Source organism: Phacochoerus africanus, chromosome 5 (assembly GCF_016906955.1).
Source record: "Phacochoerus africanus isolate WHEZ1 chromosome 5, ROS_Pafr_v1, whole genome shotgun sequence".
NCBI classification, from domain to species: Eukaryota; Metazoa; Chordata; class Mammalia; order Artiodactyla; family Suidae; genus Phacochoerus; species Phacochoerus africanus.
Genome location: NC_062548.1, coordinates 47,786,805 through 47,812,049, shown reverse-complemented (window position 1 = coordinate 47,812,049; position 25,245 = coordinate 47,786,805). Strand labels below are relative to the sequence as shown.

Sequence of the window (25,245 nt, the reverse complement as noted above, 5' to 3'; positions counted from 1 at the left end):
TGATTGAATCAGAGGGAACCTGCAGAAACCATAAGCTGCAGTGACACTACCAATGGTGTTTTCATAAGAGTTGAGGCTGTGTCGAGGAGGGGTGCATCTGGCCCTGAAGTATGTTGGGGGGACCCTGCCAGGGAAGAGAAGGTGCCAGACTGGGCCCCCCGCAGCCTATGGGTGCGGTAGAGAAAACTGATCCTGGACGCAGAACCTGTATGTAAGAGGAAATGACTTCTGAAACAAGATCATTTTATGAATGTTTAAAATGCCTGGAGCATTAAAGGAATCATATTTCAAGTGTTTTTGTCTTCTTTGATCCTATCATCTATTGTAGGTGTCGACTGTCCTAGGATGTCACTGGTTATTTGAATCCATGGTTCTGTTACTCGGAGGTGGGCAGACTTTTTCTATAAAGAGCAAGATAGCAAATATTCTAGGCTTTGCAAGTCAAACTGGTTTTCTGTTGCATATTATTTTTTCCCTGCAACGCTTAAAAAATGTTAAAAACAAAAAAGGAGTTCCCACCATGGCTCAGCGAGTTAAGAATCTGAAGTAGTCTCCATGAGACTGTGGTTCAATCTCTGGCCTTGCTCAGTGAATTAAGGATCTGGTGTTGCCATGAGCTGTGGTGTAGGTTGAAGACATGGCTCAGATCCTGCGTTGCTGTGGCTGTGGTGTAGGTCAGCGGCTACAGCTCCTATTCCACCCCTACTCTGGGAACCTCCATATGCCATGGGTGCGGCCCTAAAAAGAAAAAAAAAATTAATTCAAAATGGGTCAAAGGCCTAAATGTAAGAGTTGAAATTAAATGGGAAAAAAAACCTTTTAGAAGAAAACAGAACTGTAAACCTTCAAGATCATCAGGAAATGATTTCTCAGTATATCAAAAGTATAAGCACCAGGGAGTTCACTTTGGGCTCAGCAGTAATGAACATGACTGGTAACCATGAGGATGTGGGTTTGATCCCCGGCCTCACTCAGTGGCATTGCCTTGAGCTGTGGTAGGTCATAGACGTGGTTCGGATCCTGCATTGCGGTGGCTGTGGCATAGGTTGGCAGCTGTGATTTGACCCCCAGACTGGGAACTTCCATATGCCCAGGTATGGCCCTAAAAAGCAAAAAAAAAAAAAAAAAAAACAACAAAAGAAAAAATAACCTGGACTTCATCAATATTAACAGATTTTGTGCTTCGAAGGACACAAACAAGGAAGTAAAAGGTAACCCACAGAATGGGAGAAAATATTTGCAAATCATATATCTGATAAAGAGTGGTATAGAAATAATATAAAGAACTATGACAACTCAACAGTAAAGGAGACAACCCACTTTAAAAATGGACCCAAGACTCTAAACAGACATTTCTCCAAAGAAATATTCCAGTGGTCAATAAACACATGACCGTATGCTCAGTATCACTGGTCTTTAGGGAAATCCAAAAATCGCAATTAGAAGTTCCCTCGTGGTTCTTCAGGTTAAGGATCCAGCACCATCACTGCTGTGACTCTGTTTACACCTGTGGTGTGGGTTCCATCCCTGGCTCAGGAAATTCTGCATGCCACTGGCATGGCCAAAAACAAAACAAAACAAAAAAACCTATAAAAATCACTACTAGATAATATACATGTACTGGAGTGGATATAATTTTTTTAAAAGACAGAGTAACAAACACTGATGCAGATACGGAGAAACTGCAATCCTCATACATTGCTAGTGGGAATGTAAAATTGGACAGCTGCCTTTGGAAAAATTTGGCAGTACCTCAAAAAGTTAAACATGGAGTTACCAAATGACCCAGAAATTCCATTCCTAGCTGGAATACCTAAGAGAATTGAAAACATATGTCCATTAAAAAACTTGTGCATGGGAGTTCCCGTCGTGGCGCAGTGGTTAACGAATCTGACTAGGAACCATGAGGTTGAGGGTTCGATCCCTGCCCTTGCTCAGTGGGTTAAGGATCCGGTGTTGCCGTGAGCTGTGGTGTAGGTCGCAGACACGGCTTGGATCTGGCGTTGCTGTGGCTCTGGCGTAGGCTGGTGGCTACAGCTCCGATTCGACCCCTAGCCTGGGAACCTCCACATGCCGCGGGAGCGGCCCAAGAAATAGCAAAAAAGACCAAAAAAAACACAAAACAAAACAAAACAAAAAACTTGTGCATGGATATTTCTAGCAGTATTACTCATAATAGCCAAGGTGGAAATAATCCAAATGTCCATTAACTGGTAGATAAACAAAATGTATATTTCAACCCTGAAAAGGCCAAAGTACTGATAGATGCTGAAACATGAATGAACCTTAGAGTTCCCAGTTGTGGTGCAGCAGAAACGAACCCCACTAGGAACCATGAGGTTGTGGGTTCCATCCCTAGCCTTGCTCAGTGGGGTTAAGGATCTGGGCTTTTGTGTGAGCTGTGGTGTAGTTCAAAGACTGGACTTGGATCCTGTGTGGCTGTGGCGCAGGCTAGCAGCTATAGCTCGGACTTGACCCATAGCCTATGAACCTCCATATGCGGCAAGTGAGGCCCTAAGAAAAGCAAAAGAAACAGACGAGTAACTGTTTTTGTTTGGCCTCGCCTACAGCATGCAGAAGTTCCCAGGCCAAGCAAGAATGGAACCCTAGCCACATTAGTGACAAAGTCTGATTCTTAAACCACTATGCCACCAGGGACCCTCCCCCCCCACTTTTTTTGACGAGAAGATCTCTTTTTTAAAACACATTTTTTTCCCCCTGTTTCTTTTTAGGGCCGCCCCTGCAGCATATAAAAGTTCCTGGGCTAGAAGTCAAATCCAAGCTACAGCTGCCAGCCTACACCACAGCCACAGCAACACCAGATTCCAACTGCATCTGCGAACTACACCACAGCTTGTGGCAACACTGGATTCTTAACCCATTGAGTGAGGGATTGAACCTGCATCCGCACAGATACCAGTCAGGTTCTTAACCCACTGAGCCACAATGGGAACTCTGAGAGAGTAACTTTTAAAAAGTGATAGGGGAATGAAAATTACCCACTGACCTAGGTAAAGATGAAATTAGGGCAGGAGGATGCTTTTGGGAGTGGTGAGTTAATTCGTTGCCTTAATTGTGGTGGTGGCTTCGAGGATGTGTACATAGGTCAAAAATTATCAACGTGTACACTTTAAATGTGTGTACTGTATTGTATGTCAAATGTGTGTAGTTTATTGTACGGCAATAGAGAATACAGCTGTTGAACACACACATTCACAAAAGATGAAGGTGAAAGACAGCTGCAGGCATTCCCTGATAAAATCTGTATTCTGGGAAGACAGTGCTTCATAGGACTCATAGTAGACTCAAAGGATCTTAAGGCTAGAAGGCCCCTCAGTCTCCAATCTAGAACGTGGGAAGGGGGCAGTGAGGGCAGGCCACTCCTTGACCATCCCAGCAATGGGCTTTCGCGACTTCAGAATTGGGTAGAGAGAGCAGTTTGGTGCGCAACATCTGCTTTTCCCTTGAAGCCAGGACCCAGGCTGGGTGTCACCCCACAATCTGCATCAGCATTGGATCGCAAAGCGGTCAAGACGAAGATCAGGAAATCTATGAAGACAGCTTTCCGCGGGTCCTAACAGGGCAAAGGCGAGCGGAAGATGTCTCACGTCGAACTGGCGCTGGAGCGGGTTTCCACCTTCCAAGCAGCGCACAGCGCAGGTAAGAGACCCGGAGGGCCCTCTGCGCTCCTGCTGTACACAGTTTTATACCGGCCCATTCGTTCCACAGTACTGGTTTCAAGTCGGCTCTATAAAATCGGAGCGCCCAGGGTAGGCGGAACAAAAGAAACTACATTTCCCTGCAGGCCGTGGGTACCCGGTCCCAGCCACTCTTTTCGGCGCGTGCGGAGTGGTAGAAGAGACGCCCGGTGTGCAGGCATGGATCCCAGCAGCCGGTGGCGGAACTTGCCCAGCGGGCCCAGCCTGAAGCATTTGACCGACCCTTCTTACGGGATCCCGCGGGAACAGCAAAAGCCAGCATTGCAGGAGCTGACGCGGGCGCACGTCGAGTCCTTCAACTACGCCGTGCGCGAGGGGCTCAGCCACGCGGTGCAGGTGAGCGCGCCGTCCTCCCAGGCTTCCCTTCGCTCTGAGTTGCCGGCGCAGCCAGCCTCTCTGCCACAGGCGGGCGGAGGAGAGGGGCCCGGCGGGGCTGGAGGAGGGAGGCAAGGGCGGAAGTGGGGGAGGGGCGGCGCAGCGTGTGGAGTGCTGGAGGAGCGGGCAGGAGGGCTGAAGCTCGGGGCTTGGGAGGGTGAGGGAAATGATCCAGGAGGTGGGGGGAGTGCGGCACGGGCCTAGGGCAGAGGACCCAGAGAGGTGACGGCGTGGGTGTCACAGTAGAATCTCAAATAGTTGTACTCCTTGACCGTGTGCTAGGCTCAGCGCGGAGGTATCTTGAGGAAGACGGGAGTGAAGTATTAGAGCGAGATTCAGTAGGAAACATTTGGTACACAGTAAGTGATTGGTAACATTTGCTCCACATTAAAGTGGTCTAGAGGGTGATGGTAACAGAGTTCAGGTGAAATTGATAAGCATCCCCGTGGCCCCAGATGCTGGGCTTAGATGGCGAAGAAGAAGCAAGCCTGTGTTAAGAGACGGTTTTTGGTTTTAAGCGCTGGGAATTATGTTTTGGGTGGAGGTGGTGGAGCCGCGAAGGCAGTTGGTGCCACTTCTCTAGAGAACTGCGCTGCCAAGTGGCTGTGTAGGGTACCTTGGAGCACATGGGAGATGCACCTAATCCAGGTGTTTGAAAAAGGGCAGGATTCCCAGGATTGAAGAAGAGGGGAAGTGAAGGGGCAGAGCTCAGGAACTCGACCCTGTGCTTACATTGGGTAGGACTTGTGTTATGGGACAGGTAGAATGAAGATGAAGAGCTGTGCCTGAAGATGAAGTCTCTGATGCTTGAACTCTCTTCTGCAAATAAGAGCCACTGAGGCTTCTTTGAAGATTCCCTCACCTTTTTGCAAAAGACAGAATCATTTTGTCTGATGGGAAATAACTTCTGTCATGCCTGGACTCGTGCTGTATCATAGGTTGCAGGTGCAGCTCAGATCTGGTGTTGCCGCGGCTGTAGTGTAGGCCTCAACTGCAGCTCCAGTTCGACTTCTGGCCTGGGAACTTCCATAAGCCATAGGTGTGGCTATGAAAAAGGAAAAAGAAAAAAAAAAACAGCTTTAGGTAAAATTTTAAAACTTAGAAAAAGTTCAACTCATGAGATGGGGAAGAACCTTCCTTACGTTCTTAGTTCCATTTTGGGCATTCTTATCATTCTAGCACTAAGGCTAGGAGGTTGTTCAGAGTTAGTACCTGATGCCCCTTCCTGAGAACAGCAAAGCTCCACACCAGGGAGTGGTGTGGAGAAGCAAGTGCTGTGGAAGGGAAGAACCAGCATGGCCACCTGCTTGCCTCGCTCTGGCTTCAGTATGAGGCCACCATTGAATGACATGTGCAAAGATCAGCCTGAAGAACGGAGTTAGAGTGTCCCGTCCTAAATCGGAAGGATGTATCTATCCTTGCCCTTAGCAGAAGTGCCGTCTGACTTGCTATGCCTGTAGAGAGTACAAGGTAAGAATAGAGGGGAGGAGTTCTGAGGTGGCTCAGCAGGTTAAGGATCCGGCATTGTCACTACAGCATTGTCACTTTGGCTGGGGTCACTGCTGTGGTGCAGGTTCAGTCCCTGGCCCAGGAATTTTCATATGCTGTGGGCGTGGCCAAAAAAAAAAAAAATGAGGGGGAGAACAATTAGGAGTTTATATAAAATAAGTAAATAGGGAGTTCCCATTGTGGCACAGCAGAAATGAATCCGACTAGGAACCATGAAGTTGTGGGTTCGATCCCTGGCCTCGCTCAGTGGGTTAAGGATCTGGCGTTGCCATGAGCTGTGGTGTAGGTTGCAGACGTGGCTCAGATCCTGAGTTGCTGTGGCTGGGGTGTAGGCCGGCTGCTACAGCTCTGATTTGACCCCTAGCCTGGGAACCTCCATAAGCCATGGGTGTGGCCCTAAATAGACAAAAGACACACACACAAAAAGTAAACAGCAAGGGCCTGTATAGCATAGGAAAAATACGCAATATCTTATAATAACCTATAGTGGAGAAGAATCTGAAATATAAACACACACACATACATATTTAATTTAAAGCAAGAACAGAGAAAGCAGGCACTTGGTTCAGGAAACAGCTTTATTCTGTACACAACTGAATCCCTAGAGCCTACTGCAGAATCAGACACATGGAAGATGCTCAAAAAAATCCAGTTGGGGCATTATTATTTTAGGTACTGAGGTTGTATTAGCAGACCAAGTGTAGCTTTAGCTGTCTTTTGAGATGCGTCACATTGGCATTATAGCCATCAGTGCTTGTAGAACACACAGTGCACAGGATTTTAAAGAGTCTTAGAGAAGACGTGCCTTGGCGATGCAAGCAGGTAACAGTGTGAATTGTATTTCAGGCCATCCCGCCTTTTGAATTCACTTTCAAAGATGAGAGGATTTCTCTTACCATTGTGGATGCTGCCATCAGCCCACCCACGGTTCCAAAAGGGAGCATCTGCAAAGAGCTCAACGTTTACCCAGCAGAGTGCCGGGGCCGGAGGAGCACCTACCGGGGAAAGCTGACAGTGAGTACAAGTGACAGCACCCTCTGTATCTTTGGGAATAAGCCTGGTGCCTGGCACAGTTTATACCAGAATTCTACTTTGTTAGTGTTGTCATCTCAGATAATTTAATTATTTAATTTATGGTCTTCTGGAAGTTCGTGTTAAGGCTCAGCAGGTTTAAGAACCTGACTAGTATCCATGAGGATACAGGTTTGATCCCTGGCCTTGCTCAGTGGGTTAAGGATCTGGTGTTGCTGCAAGCTGCGGTGTAGGCCACAGATATGGCTCGGATCTGACCAAGGCCAGCAGCAGCTGCAGCTCTGATTCAGCCCCGAGCATGGGAACTTCCATATGTCATGGGTGCGGCCCTAAAAAGAAGAAAAAATACGGTCTTCTGTCTTAATCTTTTAAAATATTCATTTGTTCTTATAGATCCAGGTATTTCCTTTTTTACTATGTAAATTTTTTCTCTCTTATTTTCCTTTAGGCTGATATCAGCTGGGCAGTGAATGGAATCTCAAAAGGAATCATCAAACAGTTTCTTGGCTATGTTCCCATCATGGTGAAATCCAAGCTTTGCAACTTGTACAGCCTTTCTCCAAGAGCCCTCATCGAGCACCATGAGGAAGCGGAGGTACCAGCTAGGGTCCGGTGCCCAGGGGCCAGGTGGCAGTAGAAGGTGCCTGAGTTGGGAGTGAGATGACAGTAAGCTTAGGGTCAGGGGGTCTCTTTTCTTTCTCTGCTTCAATCTCCTGATGGGTAAGGCGGGGCATTGATGTCTGCACACTGTGTAGACTTCAGGAGTCTTAGATGAGACAGTGTACGGCGGCAAAAAAACACTCCAGTTAGAGAATATTATTATTATGGGGAAAGAATTGGTAGGTTTTTCCCTAATTTTCTGAATGATTCAGAAAATTAAGACAACCCTCAAAGCCTGCCTGAAATGTCTGCTTTACCCGCAGTCAGAGTCTGTGGGCCTGGAGCAAGTGTCATCTCTTTCCCTTCAGTCCTGCCTTCAGCTCTGCTATGTGGCTTTGCAGCACTGAGGAGACGTAATCAGAATGGGCAGACTCTGCCTGAGACACGGAGACCGTTAAGTGGTGGGAAGAGGGTTTGGGTAGCACAGCTGGGTTTGACACCCAGCTGTTCACTTAGAAGTTGTACACCTTTGGGAAGTTGAATCGCCGTGAGCCTGTGTTTCCTCCTGAAAATGGACATGAAGCTCTCCCAGTCATTGTTAGGAGGATTCAATATTACAACATAGAGCAGCCAGTATGTCAGGCCTGCTTCATAGTAGCTCCTTATTTATTACAGAAATGTGATCATAAATGAGACTTACTAAAAATATTTTCTGGAATTCCCATGGTGGCTCAGTGGTAACGAATCTGGCTAGTATCCATGAGGATGAGGGTTCGATCCCTGGCCTCTCTCAGTGGGTTAAGGATCCAACATTGCTGTGAACTGCAGTGTAGGTCACAGACGTGGCTCGGATCTGGTGTTGCTGTGGCTGTGGTTGTGGTTGTGGCACAAGCTGGCAGTTGCAGCACTGATTTGACCCCTAACCTGGAAACTTACATACATTGCATGTGTGGCCCTAGAAAAGGCCCCCCCAAAAAGTCCTATTTAGCAGATCCAAATTTCTGGTTTCCAGAGCTTTCATACAGTCTAAAGCTTTTTAACTGATGTGGGAAACCATACTCGTCCAGAAGCAAAGTGGTTATGGTTTTCATCTTTAAACTTCTCTTTGGAGGAAGTTGGTTTTGTTTTTTAACATAATTTGCAGACTGCAGCCATTTTATTTTATTTTATTATTTTTTGGAATTCTTTTTTAATGAGATTCTAGGTACACCAGTAGGGGCGTCCCACATGTCAGTGTCATGGAATGGAAATGGTTAAAAAGTATACACCAAATGCATGAAAAGTTTTTAAATACAAAGTATTTTTGCCTCTGTAAGATGATAGAGCAGGATACATTCTTCACATGTTATTATTCAGTAATATGTTTCTCTTCACACCCCAAGATTTTCAAACAAAACAAAACCCCAAAATCTCCTCTATTGCTACATGCAGGAAAGAAATAATGTGGCCAACAAAATTTGAGAAGCAGAGAGGGACCTGAACAAGGAGCAGAACCACAGGGAATGTCAGCTAGAAGTATGGGGGGAGGTGAAGTACATTATCAGATTCTGTCAAATTTCTGTAGCAGAAATTTGTCAGACTGGAATCTGACCCAGGCGAGTTGCTAAGAGCTAGAGTCAGACATGTGTGGCTCTTAGAGGAACTGTCAGGAGAACTGCAGCTATTTAGGGACAGACAGGCGGGTTAGGGCCAGTCTGGCAGAGGGAAATCCATTTCCCCCAAAATTTGCTCCCGCATCTCTGCAGCCTCTTCAGTGTGCCGTGGACCCCAGACTGGAGTTTCCAGGGGGCCCGTACCCCTCCTGTCTGAGCAGCTCTCCTGCACATCTGCCTAGGAACGAGGGTGATGATTGCAGTTGGTTGGGTTTATATTTACAGTTGGTTATAGATCTTTGTTTAACCAATTATATTTTCTCTCTTTGGCAGGAAATGGGAGGCTATTTTATAATCAATGGCATTGAAAAAGTCATCCGAATGTTGATTATGCCTCGCAGAAATTTCCCCATTGCAATGGTAAGGCCAAAATGGAAAAGCAGAGGGCCTGGCTATACTCAGTATGGTAAGTCATAGTGATTTTTGGTATGTATGTTCTTTTAGAAAAGTTTAAGCCATTTTGTTAAAAAGTAGATGCATCCAGAGAGTCTTTGGTATTTTTCTCCCTTACATATAATTTTTTGTTTTTCTGTTAAGCATTTCCGTGTTATACTTTCATAGTGAGAAATCTACTTTCTGTTGTGTTCAATTTTTTTTCAAACCGAATGAACACATGTATTTATGCTACTGTTTCTGATGCTGAAGGGTGCCTGACTCGGCCAGAGGTGGGTATGAGCCTTAGAAGTCTTCTGGTTCATGGTACATGGCACTCCCCTCAGTCTCAGGCTGACAGCGACCTGGCCTCTGTTTGCTCACACTCTGTGACAGTGAGAGTCAGGCTTCACAAAATAGCATTTTGCATTCTGGAGCCCTGCAGTTTATTATATAGTTGAGCTAAAAATCAGTCTCCAATGGCATCGGTGTATATTGTACCTAGTGGTGATGGTACTGAGTTTCTGACTTTTTGCTCTTTATTTCAATAGGAGTTTCAATGCACTGTGTGAGGGAAGAACACTCTGCTGTCAATATGAACCTTCACTACTTGGAAAATGGCACGGTTATGTTGAACTTTATTTACCGGAAAGAACTGTTTTTTCTTCCTTTGGGATTTGCACTGAAGGTGTGACTTCCTGGATACGTTTCTTTTCATTAGGAAGCCAGTGCCTGGAAGTGGTGTCCCATGCAGGCTGGATAGGTTGTCCTCGTCAGAGTCTGCACCCTGCTAGTTCTCTGCTGCCCCCAACAAGTCACCTCAAGATGCAGTGGCTAAAACATGGCTAAACGTCTCTCTCTCACAATTTCTGTGGTCAAGAATTTGGAAGTGGCTCAGAATTGGGGCCTTTCTGGCTGAGGTCTCAAGAAGTTGCCATGAGAAGTCAGTGGGGGGCGCTGTGGTTTAGAAGGCTTGACTGGGGCTTGAGGATCCCCTTCTGATGGCTGGCAAGTCAGTGCAGGCCGCTGGCAGGAGGTCTCAGTTCCTCTCCACCTGGGCCTTTTCTGCTTGAGGCAGCTGCCTCCCTTGGAGAGGTAGCCAGGAGTCACGAGTGAGATGGGAGCTGTAGGGCCTTAGTGGTGCAGACCTGAGAGTCTGAGAGTCATGCCGGGACTTTCATGCCATATTTCATCAGTCCCACAGGCCAGCCCTGGTGCAACGTAGAAGAGACCAAGCTTGTAGATACCAGGAGGCGAGGTTCGTTGGACCATCTTGGCCCTATCACACAAGCACTGCCCTTATTTTGAAGAGCTCACTTAAATTGAGCAATAGTGGAGTATACTTATTTTTCTTGGGTATTAAAAAAAAATTTAGGCGTTCCCATCGTGGTGCAGCGGAAACGAATCCAACTAGGAACCATGAGGTTGCGAGTTCGATCCCTGGCCTTGCTCAGTGGGTTAAGGATCCAGCATTGCCGTGAGCTGTGGTGTAGGTTGCAGACACGGCTCAGATCTGGTGTTGCTTTGGCTGTGGTGTAGGCCAGCAGCTACAGCTCTGATTAGACCCCTAGCCTGGGAACCTCCATGTGCCACGAGTGCAGCCCTAAAAAGACCAAAAGTCAAAAAAAAAAAAAAAAAAAATTAGAGAATGATTACTAAATAATTAAGATGGTTTAGTTATTATTAGTGATTTTTAAAAAGAGCCCTTTTTTTTCTTTTCTAGGCCCTTGTCAGCTTTTCCGATTATCAGATTTTTCAGGAGCTCGTCAAAGGGAAGGAGGATGACTCTTTCTTGAGGAACTCTGTTTCTCAGATGTTAAGGATTGTGATGGAAGAGGGATGTGCCACCCAGAAACAGGTCCTTAACTACCTGGGTGAACGCTTCAGAGTAAAAGTCAATCTTCCCGACTGGTACCCAAATGAACAAGCTGCAGAGTTTCTGTTCAAGTATGTGTGCTTTTGCCTAAACTGTTTCTTGGGAGGGGAGGGTGTCCTCGGTTCCTTGTATCAATGTGGTTGGGGCTGGTGAGTCATCTGGGAATTCTTATGCCTTTGGGGTAGGATTCTGCTTTAGCAAAGTAGGGATGGGCTTTGTTTCTGCAGCTCATCCTCACCTTTCTTTTTCTGGTGGTTTTGTTTTATTTTATTGTACTTTGGAACTTTTATGTAGAAGTTCCCGCTGTGGTTCAGTGGGTTAGTGATCAAGATTGTCTCTGTGGAGCCGCCTGGTCAATCCCTGGCCCAGCTCAGTGGTTTAGGGATCTGGCGTGGCATCTGTGGTATAGGTTACAGCTCCAGCTCAGATTCGATCCCTGGCCCAAGGAACTTCCATATGATGCAGGGACAGCTGGGAAAAATTTTTTTTTTAAACTTTTATTTCATAGAATTAATTCCAGAATTGCTGCAAAAATAATACATTGGACACTGCAATGTATTACGAGTCATTAACATTTTTACTACTGTGCTTTATTACTTTCTCTGCACATCCATCAATGCTTTTCTTTCTGCATTATCTGCAGGCGTCATGTTCCCTTATTTTCCCCAGTGCTAGGACTGAGTCTTCTGTAACCACTGCGTGATTGTTGAATTTCCAGGTAGAGCTATCCTGTCACATCTGTAGCCACAAGTAGCCTTAAGCCATATGTTGAGTACTTGAATTCTTTTCCTTTTTTCTTTTTTTTTTGCTTTTTAGGGCTGCACTTCGGCATTATGGAAATTCCTGGGCTAGGGAACGAATCAGAGCTGTGGCTGCTGGCCTCTGCCACAGCCATAGCAATGCCAGATTCGAGCCACATCTGTGACCTATGCTGCAGCTTGTGGCAACGCCAGATCCTTAATCCACTGAGCAGGGCCAGGGATCAAACCAGAGTCCTCATGGATACTTGTCATGTCCTTAACCCACCTAGCCACAACCGGAACTCTGAATTCTTAATTCTACTTAATTTTAATTAATGAAATAGCCGCGTGTGGCTTATCCCTACCTTGTTGGCCACCACAACTCTAGACTTTGTGACTGTTCTGTTTTTGCTTTTGTTGCCAGTAAAGGTGAAAAGCCGGGTTTTGAAAGTGAGAAATGACTTTGAAAAGAACAGGGATTGGGGACCTCAGTTAGTAGAACATCAAATGGTATTAGCGGCTGAATTGTTTGAAGCTTTTTCTTTCCATTTTGGCAGCGAGTGCATCTGTATCCACCTGAAATCCAACACCGAAAAGTTTTACCTGCTTTGTCTCATGACCCGGAAGCTCTTTGCTTTAGCCAAAGGCGAGTGCATGGAGGAGAATCCCGACAGTTTAGTGAATCAAGAGGTCCTGACCCCAGGTCAGCTCTTCCTCATGTTTCTAAAGGTAAACGCAGGTCGTTCACCCTGAGTGGTCCTACCTCCTGGGGGTGGTGTGGCCACATCCGGCAGAATTGTCTTCTACATGTTTAGAATTTCTAGTTTGGGTGTTTATATAGTGTCTCTTTTTTTTTTTTCTATTTTTTTGTTTGTTTAGCAGTGAGGGACTTTGTCAGAGGTCTCAGCTTGTGCCAGATTCATAAATTTCTTTAATGTTTTTATATAAGCTAGGCACAAATATCAGATCTGGGTCATTACATTGATGATAAAGGGTAAATGGTCTATATACGTACGTAGAGTCATTCTCCGTTATTCACAGATTCTGTGCTTGTGAAATCACTTATTCACAAACATTTATTTGTAACCTGACAGTATCTGTACTCGCATCACTTTCGTGGTCGTTTGCAGACATTTCCTTTTTTTTTTTTGTCTTTTTTTGTTGTTGTTGTTGCTATTTCTTGGGCCGCTCCCGCGGCATATGGAGGTTCCCAGGTTAGGGGTTGAATCGGTGCTGTAGCCACCGGCCTACGCCAGAGCCACAGCAACTCGGGATCCGAGCCGCGTCTGCAACCTACACCACAGCTCACGGCAACGCCGGATCATTAACCCACTGAGCAAGGGCAGGGACCGAACCCGCAACCTCATGGTTCCTAGTTGGATTCGTTAACCACTGCGCCACGACGGGAACTCCGACATTTCCTCTTTTCTGTCTTGTGTTTCCTCTTCCTTTTCCATTATGTCTTACCTTTTATAAGAGAAGAAAGTGTCAGTCTTTTCAACTGGTTTGTTGGCCACCTTGTAAGTTGGGTGTAATCTGGGGACTCTTTTTTTTTTTTTTTTTTGTCTTTTGTTGTTGTTGTTGTTGTTGCTATTTCTTGGGCCGCTCCCTCGGCATATGGAGGTTCCCAGGCTAGGGGTTGAATCGGAGCTGTAGCCACCGGCCTACGCCAGAGCCACAGCAACTCGGGATCCGAGCCGCGTCTGCAACCTACATCACAGCTCACGGCAACGCCGGATCGTTAATCCACTGAGCAAGGGCAGGGACCGAACCTGCAACCTCATGGTTCCTAGTCGGATTCGTTAACCACTGCGCCACGACGGGAACTCCCTAATCTGGGGACTCTTGAGGTCTTGGTAGTTCTTGTTCTTGGGCAATGGGCTGCTGCTTTACCTCAAGGCTTTGTTGTTGTTGCCTGTTTCTGGGATTGAAGCTCTTCTGATTGCTTGATAAGAGCATTTGAATTAAAAAACCGGAGTTCCCGTCCTGCTCAGTGGTAATGAACCTAACTAGGATCCATGAGGACACGGGTTCGATCCCTGACCTCGCTCAGTGGGTTAAGGATCCTGTGTTGCCATGAGCTGTGGTGTAAGTTGAATTGTGCGTTGCTCTGGCTGTGGTGTAGGCCAGCAGCTGTAGTTCTGATTTGACCCCTAGCCTGGGAACTTCCATTAGTGTGGGTGATCTCAATCAGTAGTGATTTGCTCCACCTCAAGGTCAAGGGACCTTCAACACTGTTTGGAGCCATTTTTGGTTGTCACAACCTGGGGGTGAGGGTTCAAGAGCCCACAGCGCCCCTCTTCCCAAAGAGCTGTCCACCCTGGTGTCCACAGTGCCAAGAAACTCTGATCTGAAGAAGCTTGTGTCTTCTGTATACTAAATGCCTGATGTGTAATAGTACATTGAAAACCTGTTTTTCAGGTTTATATTTTAGATGTTTTACATATCAAATGTATGAAATAGTGGGCCTTTGTTAAGGATATGCAGACTGTGTAACAGTAAATATGAAACCTGGGGTAATTAAAGCACCTAGAAATTAAATTTATTTTCCTTCTTTCAGGAAAAATTGGAAGCTTGGTTGGTGTCTATTAAGATAGCTATAGATAAGAAGGCTCAGAAAACCAGTGTGTCCTTAAACACTGAAAATTTGATGAAGATTTTAAATCTGGGAATAGACCTCACCAAGCCATTCGAATACCTTCTTGCTACTGGGAATCTACGTTCTAAAACAGGTAAAATTAAAAAGATGGGCTTCACTTAGTGATGATTTTCAAATTATTTGCTTAATAGAGATTTATTTAAGAATGAATTTCTGAGGAGTTCCCGTTGTGGCTCAGTGGTTAACGAATCCGACTAGGAACCATAAGGTTGCGGGTTTGATCCCTGGGCTTGCTCAGGGGATTAAGGATCCGGCGTTGCCGTGAGCTGTGGTGTAGGTCACAGACACGGCTCGGATCCCGCGTTGCTGTGGCTCTGGCGTAGGCTGGTGGCTACAGCTCCAATTGGACCCCTAGCCTGGGAACCTCCATATGCCGTGGGAGTGGCCCAAGAAATGGCAAAAAGACCAAAAAAAAAAAAAAAAAGGAAAGAAAAAAAAATGAATTTCTGAGAGTTCCTATTGCAGCTTAGCAGTAATGAACCTAACTAGCCCATGAGGATATCAGTTCAATCCCTGGCCTCTCTCAGTGGGTTAAGGATCCAGTGTTGCCGTGAGCCCTAGTGTAAGCTGGCAGCTTCAGCTCCAATTTGACCCCTAGCCTGGGAAATTCCATATGCCACAGGTGTGGCTCTAAAAAGCAAAAAAAAAAAAAAAAAAAATGAACTTCATCAAAGGTGGATTTCAGGTTATAAATTTTGATAGGTGGATGTTGGCCTAAAGGCTGTAGACAAGTTGTCTGTATAGCTTTATTCTATTTTTAATGGTCACATGCATTTCCTATGCCTCCTTCTAGAAAACTAAAGACAGCTTAGCTCTGAGGAAAGGTTACCTAGGTGGGGAGTCTAGGAGGTTTGGTATACATGCCCTTCCCTAAACCAGTTACATCAGAATGACTGGAAAATTTTAAAAAATGGTTGAGAGCCCAGAAATCTGCTTTTTTTTTAAAAAAGAAAAAACTATGGGAGTTCCCTTCGTGGCTCAGTGGTTAACAAATCCAACTAGGAACCATGAGGTTGCAGGTTCGATCCCTGGTCTTGCTCAGTGGGTTAAGGATCCGGTGTTGCCGTGAGCTGTGGTTTAGGTTGCAGACTCAACTTGGATCCGGCGTTGCTGTTGTGTAGGCTGGTGTCTATAGCTCCGATTAGACCCCTAGCCTGGGAACCTCCATATGCTGCGGGTGCAGCCCTAGAAAAGACAAAAAAACAAAACAGATCTTCTAATGCAGATTCTTTTTTTTTTTTTTCCTGTTTTTGGCCATGCCATATGGAGTTCCCGGGCTAAGGATCAGATCCCAGCCACAATTGTGGCAATGCCAGATCCTTAACCCACTGTGCCGGGCCGTGGAATCAAACCTGTGTCCCAGCGCTCCCAAGACACCACTGATCCCATTGCACCACAGCAGGAACTCCAGATGCAGGTTCATTAAGAGCTGACTGACGTGCTTGTGTGTCATCCAGCCTTCTGAGATGAGTCCCATTTAATTACTTGCTATTGTATTATTAATTTAATAAAGGAGAATGTGTAGAGGAGATGAGGAAAGAGTCAAGGCTAATACAAGTTGGTGAAATTTGGGGGTTTTTGCTATTTTTTGTAACCCCTTCTTCTACCAGAGCTGAGTAACCTCAGTAATAACCCACTTTGTGATCTTTAGGTTTGTGCTCTGAGGTTTTGTCATCTTTTCATCACCTCCAATACAAATTTTCGATGATTTTTGTTTTATGAAGGTCTTGGCTTCCTGCAGGATTCTGGACTCTGTGTCGTGGCTGACAAGCTGAACTTCATACGCTACCTCTCCCACTTCCGCTGTGTGCACAGAGGGGCTGATTTTGCCAAGATGCGGACGACCACGGTGCGCAGGCTACTGCCGGAGTCCTGGGGCTTCCTCTGCCCCGTGCATACCCCTGATGGGGAGCCCTGTGGTCTGATGAACCACTTAACCGCCACGTGCGAGGTCGTCACCCAGTTCGTGTATACAGCCTCCATTCCAGCTTTGCTCTGCAGCTTGGGTAGGTGGGGCACAGCCATCAGCGGGCCTGTGTGCTTGTGGGGGTTTTAGCAGGTGCAAAGCTACTAAGTTGTGCTTCTGCGTGAGTTGAGCAGAGAATTCCTGCAGGGATGATGAGTGAAGCACTGGGGATAACCTGTGACATTTGGGGAAACACCTGCTGTCTTCAGAAGGTGTTTATGGCTCATGAAAGAGTGTTCTTAAAGTTCTTGGTAGTTGCAATACTTCTGTAAAGTCACCATTGGCACTGAATTAGCAGATACTGAGGTACTGCTTCTGGGGGAACAGGGATTAGGTTCTTGCAAGTCTCTTGTCACAACACCTTCCTCACTCGATTGGTACATAGCCTTGTTTTGTGTGTGTTTCTGTTTAAAGATGCCTTAGTCAATATATATTGTTGCTCCACTAACATCGAGCCCTCAGCCAACAGCACCATAACTCTGAGCTTATCTAACACAGTTTTCCAGCCTTGTGCTTGGGAGCCAGCACTTTATTTAGTACTGTGCTTGAAGGCCATTTTAAATAGCAAAGTCTCCAATGAAAAGCACAAAGATGCAAAAAATAAATAAATAGGGCCTGGGACAGACCATGGGAAGGATGTCTATAGTATTAGCTGAGACCGGCAGACTGCATGTCACCTCCTTTGACCTCAGCTGGGAATTCGTGTCTCAGACAACTCAAAATTTTCACTGAATGTCCTCTGGTGATCGGAAAAGTGCCACTAGTATTGAAGCTGGGGTTGCAAATAAATTTTAGCAAGTAGGCAGATTTGTGATGCGTGAATAATGCAGATCAATTATAATTAGATTTTTGGGGAGAAGTTGGTATGTTTACATGGCTCAGAAATAAAAAAGTGTATGTAAAAAGCCTCCCTTACACCCTTGTCTGCAGGGTGTTCTCTAGGGGCAATTGCAGACACACAATTTGGGGAGTCCTTGCTGAAATGATTTAGAAATTTACTCAAGAATACAAAAACATTCTGCTTTAGAGATAAGATGCCTAGATGTCTAAAATGGTGATGCCGACATTGAACCCATCTGGAGGGAATTTAAATGTTGGGGAAAGGAGCCTGAGGTGATGCTTCTGTGTGTTCGATTTCCCCAGGGGTCACTCCCGTGGACAGTGCGCCACATCGGCAGTACAGCGAGTGCTACCCTGTCCTCCTGGATGGCGTCATGGTTGGCTGGGCAGACAAGGAGCTCGCTCCTAGCATCGCTGACTCCCTCCGATATTTTAAGGTGCTCTTAAGTTCTTGTGAGGTGTTTTGTCCCTCCATCTTAGCTGTTTGGTCTTTTTCTTGTTGTCAAGGAAGCCCCAGGGCCTTCTCTAGGGTCAAGGGCTCTAGAGGCCAGAAGCTGATCCCAAAAGTGCCTTTTACATTCTCTGTGGTGGCAGCCCCCATCTTACCTTATACTCACCTCATTGGTTGGGGTTAGTGACAGGTATTTAACCTGTACTACCCCCTTTTTTCTGTGGTGGTGGTTTTATTGAGGGCTCTGGTCCACTCACTAACACATTTTTAACTTTTTTTTTCTTTGTAAATATTAGTGGCGTATAGGGGACCCTAAAATACAGACTTTATATTTCAAGTAATATTAAAGATATGCCAGATACAAGTCATCCTGTTGCCTACTGGGATTTGAAAATATATTTAAAAAAAAAAAAAAGGGGTTCCCCTCGTGGCGCAGTGGTTAACGAATCCGTCTAGGAACCATGAGGTTGAGGGTTCGGTCTCTGCCCTTGCTCAGTGGGTTAACAATCCGGCGTTGCCGTGAGCTGTGGTGTAGGTTGCAGACGCGGCTCGGATCCCGCGTTGCTGTGGCTCTGGCGTAGGCCGGTGGCTACAGCTCCGATTTGACCCCTAGCCTGGGAACCTCCATATGCCGCGGGAGCGGCCCAAAGAAATAGCAAAAAGACAAAAAAAAAAAATAAATTAAAAATAAAAAAATAAAAGTCAGGTAGAGGAGGGAATTCCCGCTGTGCCATGGGGGTTTAAGAATGTAACCACAGTGGCTTGGGTCGCTGCAGAGGTGCTGGTTCGATCCCAGTGCAGTGGGTTAAGGATCTGGCGTTGCCACAGCTGCAGCTTGGATTCAGTCCCTGGCCCAGGAACTCCATATGCCACAGGGCAGCCAAAAATAAAAATTGACATTCACAAGTCTTTGCTTTATAAAAAGAATTAGAACGTTTTCTTCGTTTTCAGTGCTCTGGAAGAGCTTAGGAAGCATTAGGTTATCTAGTCTTAGATCTGCTAGAGTTCCCCTGTGTAACCATCTGCTTCTAGTGCTCTCTTTGGGGATAGTTCCTTTAAGAACAGAGAATTTTGATTTATTAATTTGAACCTTCTTCTGTACTCTGTCTCATTAATTTCAGGTTTTATCTTTAGTGTTGTTTTTGTTGATTTTTTGTGGCTGCACCTGCAACATGCAGAATTTCCTGACCAGGGATCAAACCTTTGCCACAGCAGCAACCCAAGCCACTGCAGTCACAGCTCCAGATCCTTAACCCCCAAGCCACAAGAGAACTCCTAATATGATTTCTTTACTTGTACTTTTTTGGGGTTATTTTGTTCTTTTATTTTTATTTTTGGCTTTTGAGCTTGGAGTTTAACTTATTTATTTTCATTCTTTATGTATTTTATTTGCTTTTTCTGGGGCTGCACCTATGGCATATGGAAGTTCCCAGGCTAGAGGTTGAATCAGAGCTGTAGCTGCCAGCCTACACCACAGCCATAGCAACATGGGATCTGAGCTATGTCTGCAACCTACACCACAGCTCACGGCAACGCTGGATCCTTTAACCCACTGAGTGAGGTCAGAGGTTGAACCCGCATCCTTAGGAATTCCTTACCACTGAGCCACAAATGGAACTCCCATTCTTTGATTTTATTGATGGGGAGTTTAACTGTGAATTGCAATACAAGTTTCACTTATTCATTGAACTCGCTTGTTGTTGAAACCAGGTGTTGAGAGAAAAAAGAATTCCTCCCTGGATGGAGGTGGTCCTGATCCCCATGACAGGAAAACCAAGTCTGTACCCAGGATTGTACCTTTTCACCACGCCTTGCAGACTGGTGCGGCCTGTGCAGAACCTGGGATTAGGCAGAGAAGAACTAATTGGAACTATGGAACAGGTACATGGACTGCATGTGGTTGTATGAGACTTAGTAACTGTTTCTTTTCAAGGTGTTACTGTTATAACAGGCATTTGAAAAAAAGTTGGAGCTTATTTTCTGCCTCCTCTGTGACCAGCATGAAGCAGTTTTCATGCTGATCAAACCTGAGAGAGGGCTGGTGGGCCCATGGCCTGCCTTTCCCACCCTGCCCCCCCCCCCACCCCGTGTTCCTTTGTGGCCAGCTCTGCCTCTGCCTCCGGTGGTGAGACTGAAATATTTCGTTAGATGCAGAATCTTTGCTTATATCTCTGTAGTTACAAAACTGTGTACTTTGTGCTACTAAATAATTTTCCCTCCTTCCCATCCCCCTTCACAAATGGATCAGGTTGGATTTGGTTTTTTTGGTTTTTTGGTTTTTTGCCACCATGCCTGCAGCATGCGGAAGTTCCCAGGCCAGCAATCAAACCCAGATCACAGTGTAACAATGCCGATCCTTAACCTGTGGAGCCACCAGGGAAATCCCAGACCAGGATCGACTTAGAATGAAAGGTGTCAGGCATGTGGTATTCTAAGTGGATCCCTTCAGTGTTCATGTGCTGGGTGGGAAGATTTTCTTTCAAGTCTCTGAGGCCCCATCTCAATGAGGTAGTGAGAGCTAATACAGTCAGCAGTCACAGGAATCTTGGGCCTTGGCTTCCTCACCCTTCCTCTTTTCCCAGATCTTCATGAATGTTGCCATCTTTGAGGATGAGGTTTTGGCTGGAGTTACCACCCACCAGGAGCTCTTCCCTCACAGCCTGCTGAGTGTGATCGCCAACTTCATCCCGTTCTCCGACCACAACCAGAGTCCGAGGAACATGTACCAGTGCCAGATGGGTAAGGTGGACCAGAGGGTGCTGATAGCCATACGTATAGAAGAAAAGGGCTTGTAATTTCTAACTTTGAAATAACTTCAAACTCACAGAAAAGGCACAAGTTATAAGAATGATACAAAGAACTCCCATAATTTTGCTTTATTTGCACTGTTCTCCACTTGAAAATGAGCTGCAGACACAATACTCCTTTACCCTTAAATAATTCAATGTGTAATTCCTAACAACAAGGAGTTCCACTTAACATAACCAAGGACAGTTATTAAAATCACCCCCTCTCTTGGAGTTCCCATAGTGGCACAGTGGAAACGAATCTGATTAGGAACCATGAGGTTTCAGGTTCGATCCCTGGCCTCACTCAGTGGGTTAAGGATCCAGCCTTGTCATGAGCTGTGGTGGAGGTGGAAGATGCGGCTCAGATCCGGCATGGCTCTGGCTGTGGTGTAGGCCGGCAGCTGTAGCTCTGATTAGACCCCTAGCCTGGGAACCTCCATATGCCATGGGTGCAACCCTAAGAAGACAAAAGACAAAAAAAAAAATCACCCCTCTCTCCTCCCAGCAGTGTTACTATCCCATAGTTTGTATATATGCTTTACATCCCCTTTTTATGCATTTATTACACCACCCAGATGTCCATAAACTAGAATTGTTTGGGATGTAGAAGATGTATGTACATAAATAGTATCATATCAAATGGCATTCTGTACTGAATTTATGTTGCTACATGAGGGTCTACTTCCATTTTTTCACGCTATGTATTATTCTGTAGTAAACAGCCGGCATGATTTATTCATTGCCCTGTGATGAATAATTAGTTTCCAATTTTATATGTCACCTTTATAATCAAGGCAGAAAAAACAAAATGCTAATTTTTTCCCTTTGCAGGTAAGCAAACCATGGGCTTTCCTCTTCTCACGTTTAAAGACCGATCAGATAATAAACTGTATCGGCTTCAGACTCCACAAAGCCCTCTAGTGAGACCGTACATGTATGATTATTATGACATGGATAACTACCCAATTGGGACAAATGCCATTGTTGCTGTCATTTCTTACACTGGCTATGATATGGAAGATGCCATGGTAAGTTCTAAGAGATGCAGTTCCATTCTTCTCATGTTTCACTTCTTCATTTACTGTGAGATTCCCAAAGGAGTAATTTCTGTGCCACTGAGTGCCTAGTATTTGGTGTGTGAGTGTTCTGTTAAATACTTAATTCCTGGTCTGAGGGGAAAGTGATGAGCTTTGTGGAATATCACTAAATATTCATAGGCATGTAGGCTGCAGGCTTTGAGTGCAGAGTTGGAACAGGTGGCAAATGAATGTGTAGTAGTATTGGAAATATCTACCTTTTATCTTAATGCGTGATTAGGTTTTAAATCATTGATACTGTCTGAGTTTTAATAGCACAAGTGATTTGGGAAGCGAGGATAGTTTTAAAATGAAATGACAGGTGTCCTAAACCAGGTGTTGTAATTCTAACCAGTTTTATTTTTAAAACCCTCATTTGGCTTCAGTCTCTTGAATTAATGATTCTTGGACTTGACAGATTCTGAATAAGGCCTCTTGGGAGCGAGGCTTTGCCCATGGAAGTGTCTACAAGTCTGAGTTCATAGATCTGTCTGAAAAAATTAAACAAGGTGATGACAGTCTGGTGTTTGGCGTCAGACCTGGTGACCCACGGGTTGCGCAGAAGCTGGATGATGATGGATTGCCGTTTGTTGGAGCACAGCTGCAGTATGGAGATCCGTATTATAGCTACCTGAACCTCAACACCGGGGAAAGCTTTGTGGTGTACTATAAGTAAGCAAGCATACTCAGTGCCATTTTTTAAAAAAGCTTTTTCTCAGTGAAATTGCTGGAGGTCGATGAAAGTTTTTTTCAACAGGAGAATTTTTGGAGAAAATGTAAATTATTAACTGAAAGGGCATTTTTTTATTTTTATTTTTGTCTTTTTGTCTTTTCTAGGGCTGCACCCACCGCATGTGGAGGTTCCCAGGCTAGGGGTGTAATTGGAGCTGTACCCTCTGGCCTACGCCAGAGTCACAGCAACTGGGGATCCGAGCCACGTATGCAACCTACACCACACCATGGCAACACCGGATCCTTCACCACTGAGCGAGGCCAGGGATTGAACCCACAACCTCGTGGTTCCTAGTCAAATTCATTAACCACTGAGCCATGATGGGAACTCAGAAAGGGCCTTTTTTTTTTTTTTTTTGTCTTTTTGCCATTTCTTGGAACGCTCCCTTGGCATATGGAGGTTCCCAGGCTAGGGGTCGAATCCTAGCTGTAGCCATTGGCCTATGCCAGAGCTACAGCAACGCGGGATCTGAGCTGAGTCTGCGACCTACACCACAGCTCACAGCAATGCCGGATCCTTTACCCACTGAGCAAGGCCAGGGATGGAACCCGCAACTTCATGGTTCCTAGTCGGATTCGTTAACCACTGAGCCGTGACGGGAATTCCGAAAGGGCATTTTTTGAAAGAATTCTGTGGTCTGTTGTACCATCTTTTTTTTTCAAATTTTCCTATTATACCTGAGGATTTATTTGTGATTTATTTTAAAACTATATGATTCAAACTTGATCATCTGTTTCATACATGTTGTTAGTAATGTTTCCTAGCTAAAATGTTGAATTCATTGTGCTTCTTGTTAAAAATAAATTTTTTAAGCTTATTTTACAACTGTAAAATTGGTTTCAATAGTAGGTCTTCAGTTGCCTTATCTTGCTAGTATTCTTTCAGCTGACCACATTTCTGTAATGAACATCATCAGTAGTCTTACGCTTAAATACTTTTAGGAATTCCAGCTCTTAAGTGTATTGGAGAATAGGGGTAACAGTAAGTTTTTCAAGTATCCTTTATGAAGCACTAAATATATCAGTAAAACTTAGTATCTCCCAATGTTTAAGCAAATATTTTCACTTTTTGTCCCTTTTTTTTGTAGGAGTAAAGAAAATTGTATTGTGGATAACATCAAGGTGTGTGGTAATGACACCGGAAGTGGCAGGTTCAAGTGTGTTTGCATCACGATGCGAGTCCCTCGGAACCCAACTATTGGGGATAAATTTGCCAGTCGTCATGGGCAGAAGGGCATCTTGAGCAGGTTGTGGCCGGTGGAGGACATGCCATTTACAGAGAGCGGGATGGTCCCGGACATTCTGTTCAATCCTCACGGTTTTCCATCCCGCATGACCATCGGTATGTTGATCGAGAGCATGGCAGGAAAGTCTGCAGCTTTGCACGGTCTCTGCCATGATGCTACACCCTTCATCTTCTCAGAAGAGAACTCAGCCCTGGAATACTTTGGTGAGATGCTGAAGGCTGCCGGCTACAACTACTATGGCACCGAGAGATTGTACAGTGGCATCAGTGGGCTGGAGCTGGAGGCAGACATCTTCATAGGCGTGGTTTATTACCAACGCTTACGCCACATGGTCTCGGACAAATTCCAAGTGAGAACAACAGGAGCCAGAGACAGAGTCACTAACCAGCCTATTGGGGGAAGAAACGTCCAGGGTGGAATCCGTTTTGGGGAGATGGAGCGGGATGCTCTCTTAGCACATGGTACATCTTTTCTCCTTCACGACCGCCTCTTCAACTGCTCGGATCGGTCGGTGGCCCACGTGTGTGTGAAATGTGGCAGTCTGCTCTCCCCGTTGTTGGAGAAGCCACCCCCGTCGTGGTCCGCCATGCGCAACAGAAAGTACAGCTGCTCTCTGTGTAATCGCACTGACACCATCGACACGGTTTCCGTGCCTTATGTCTTTCGGTATTTTGTGGCTGAACTGGCAGCTATGAACATCAAAGTGAAACTGGATATCGTTTAATTTGATGCTGGCCTTTGGGTCAGGATCACTGTTGGGTTAAAACAGAATGTAACTTTGTAACTTTAGTTCAGTGAGGCTATTGATGGGTTACTTGGGAGCTTTTCAAGGTTTTCAGAGCTCTCAGCCAAGACCCGACAACTAAGAATTTGGTTTCTGAGTTTCTCTGTCATAATTACTACTGAAGATCATTTTCAGTATATTTGCTCAGAGATTCCATAAGTATCTTTTTTTAAAATAGTACATTGATAAAAAGGAAATTCAGGGAAAAGTCTTTCCAACCCCATGTTCTTTTATCCTGCTTTTACCAGCAGTGACTCTCAGACCTTTATTTGTCCATGTGGAGCACAGCAGCCCAGTATAAATACAGTATAAGTCATATGTGTAACTTTATATTTTCTTATATCCACATTAAAGTAATAACAAGAGGTAGGACTGTTTTTAACAGCTTTGTTGGAGTGAAATTGTTACACAAAAAAGGCACCTATTTAATGAATATAATCTAGTGGCTTGAACAGAAGCATACACCTGTGAAGGACCACCACAATCATGGTAATAAACACCACCTCCAGAAGTTTCCTTGTGTTCCTTTGGGTTGTGTTTTTTTGGAAAGAACCATAAGCTTGGGAGTTCTCTTGTGGCGCAGCAGAATCTGATGTGTCACTGTAGCGGCCTGGGTCACTTCTGTGGCACCTGCTCAATCCCAGGAATTTCCACATGCTGTGGGTGTGGCCAAAAATGAAAAAAAAAAAAAAAGACGAGCTTAACACCTACCCTTTTAACAAATGTTTAATAAGTGTATGATACAGTACTGATAGATAGATACAACAGTGTAAGCAAATCTCTAGAATTTACTCATTGGGTATAAGTGGAACTTTATACCACTTCC

The 25,245-nt window shown here is 45.2% G+C and overlaps 1 protein-coding gene across 1 annotated transcript; it reads left to right on the top strand.

Moving 5' to 3' along the window:
• The first annotated feature begins 3,817 nt into the window (after nucleotides 1–3,817).
• POLR1B (RNA polymerase I subunit B) lies at nucleotides 3,818–24,934 on the top strand. Its single transcript, XM_047781180.1, has 15 exons — nucleotides 3,818–4,055; nucleotides 6,450–6,617; nucleotides 7,084–7,230; nucleotides 9,161–9,293; nucleotides 9,811–9,947; nucleotides 10,983–11,206; nucleotides 12,433–12,604; nucleotides 14,436–14,607; nucleotides 16,259–16,540; nucleotides 17,644–17,777; nucleotides 19,502–19,672; nucleotides 20,374–20,530; nucleotides 21,412–21,608; nucleotides 22,075–22,328; nucleotides 23,477–24,934. The coding sequence occupies exons 1-15, from the start codon at nucleotides 3,879–3,881 to the stop codon at nucleotides 24,357–24,359; spliced, it is 3,408 nt and encodes a 1,135-aa protein (XP_047637136.1). The 5' UTR covers nucleotides 3,818–3,878; the 3' UTR covers nucleotides 24,360–24,934.
• The last annotated feature ends 311 nt before the right edge of the window (nucleotides 24,935–25,245 follow it).

What these genes read in the sequence shown, in the direction of transcription:
- POLR1B (XM_047781180.1), top strand. Translation starts at nt 3,879, where the DNA reads ATGGATCCCAGCAGCCGGTGGCGGAACTTGCCCAGCGGGCCCAGCCTG. An exon ending in GCCTGGCTATACTCAGTATG is followed by an intron (nt 9,294 to 9,810) that starts GTAAGTCATAGT and finishes TTATTTCAATAG; the next exon opens with GAGTTTCAATGCACTGTGTG. An exon ending in CATGTACCAGTGCCAGATGG is followed by an intron (nt 20,531 to 21,411) that starts GTAAGGTGGACC and finishes TTCCCTTTGCAG; the next exon opens with GTAAGCAAACCATGGGCTTT.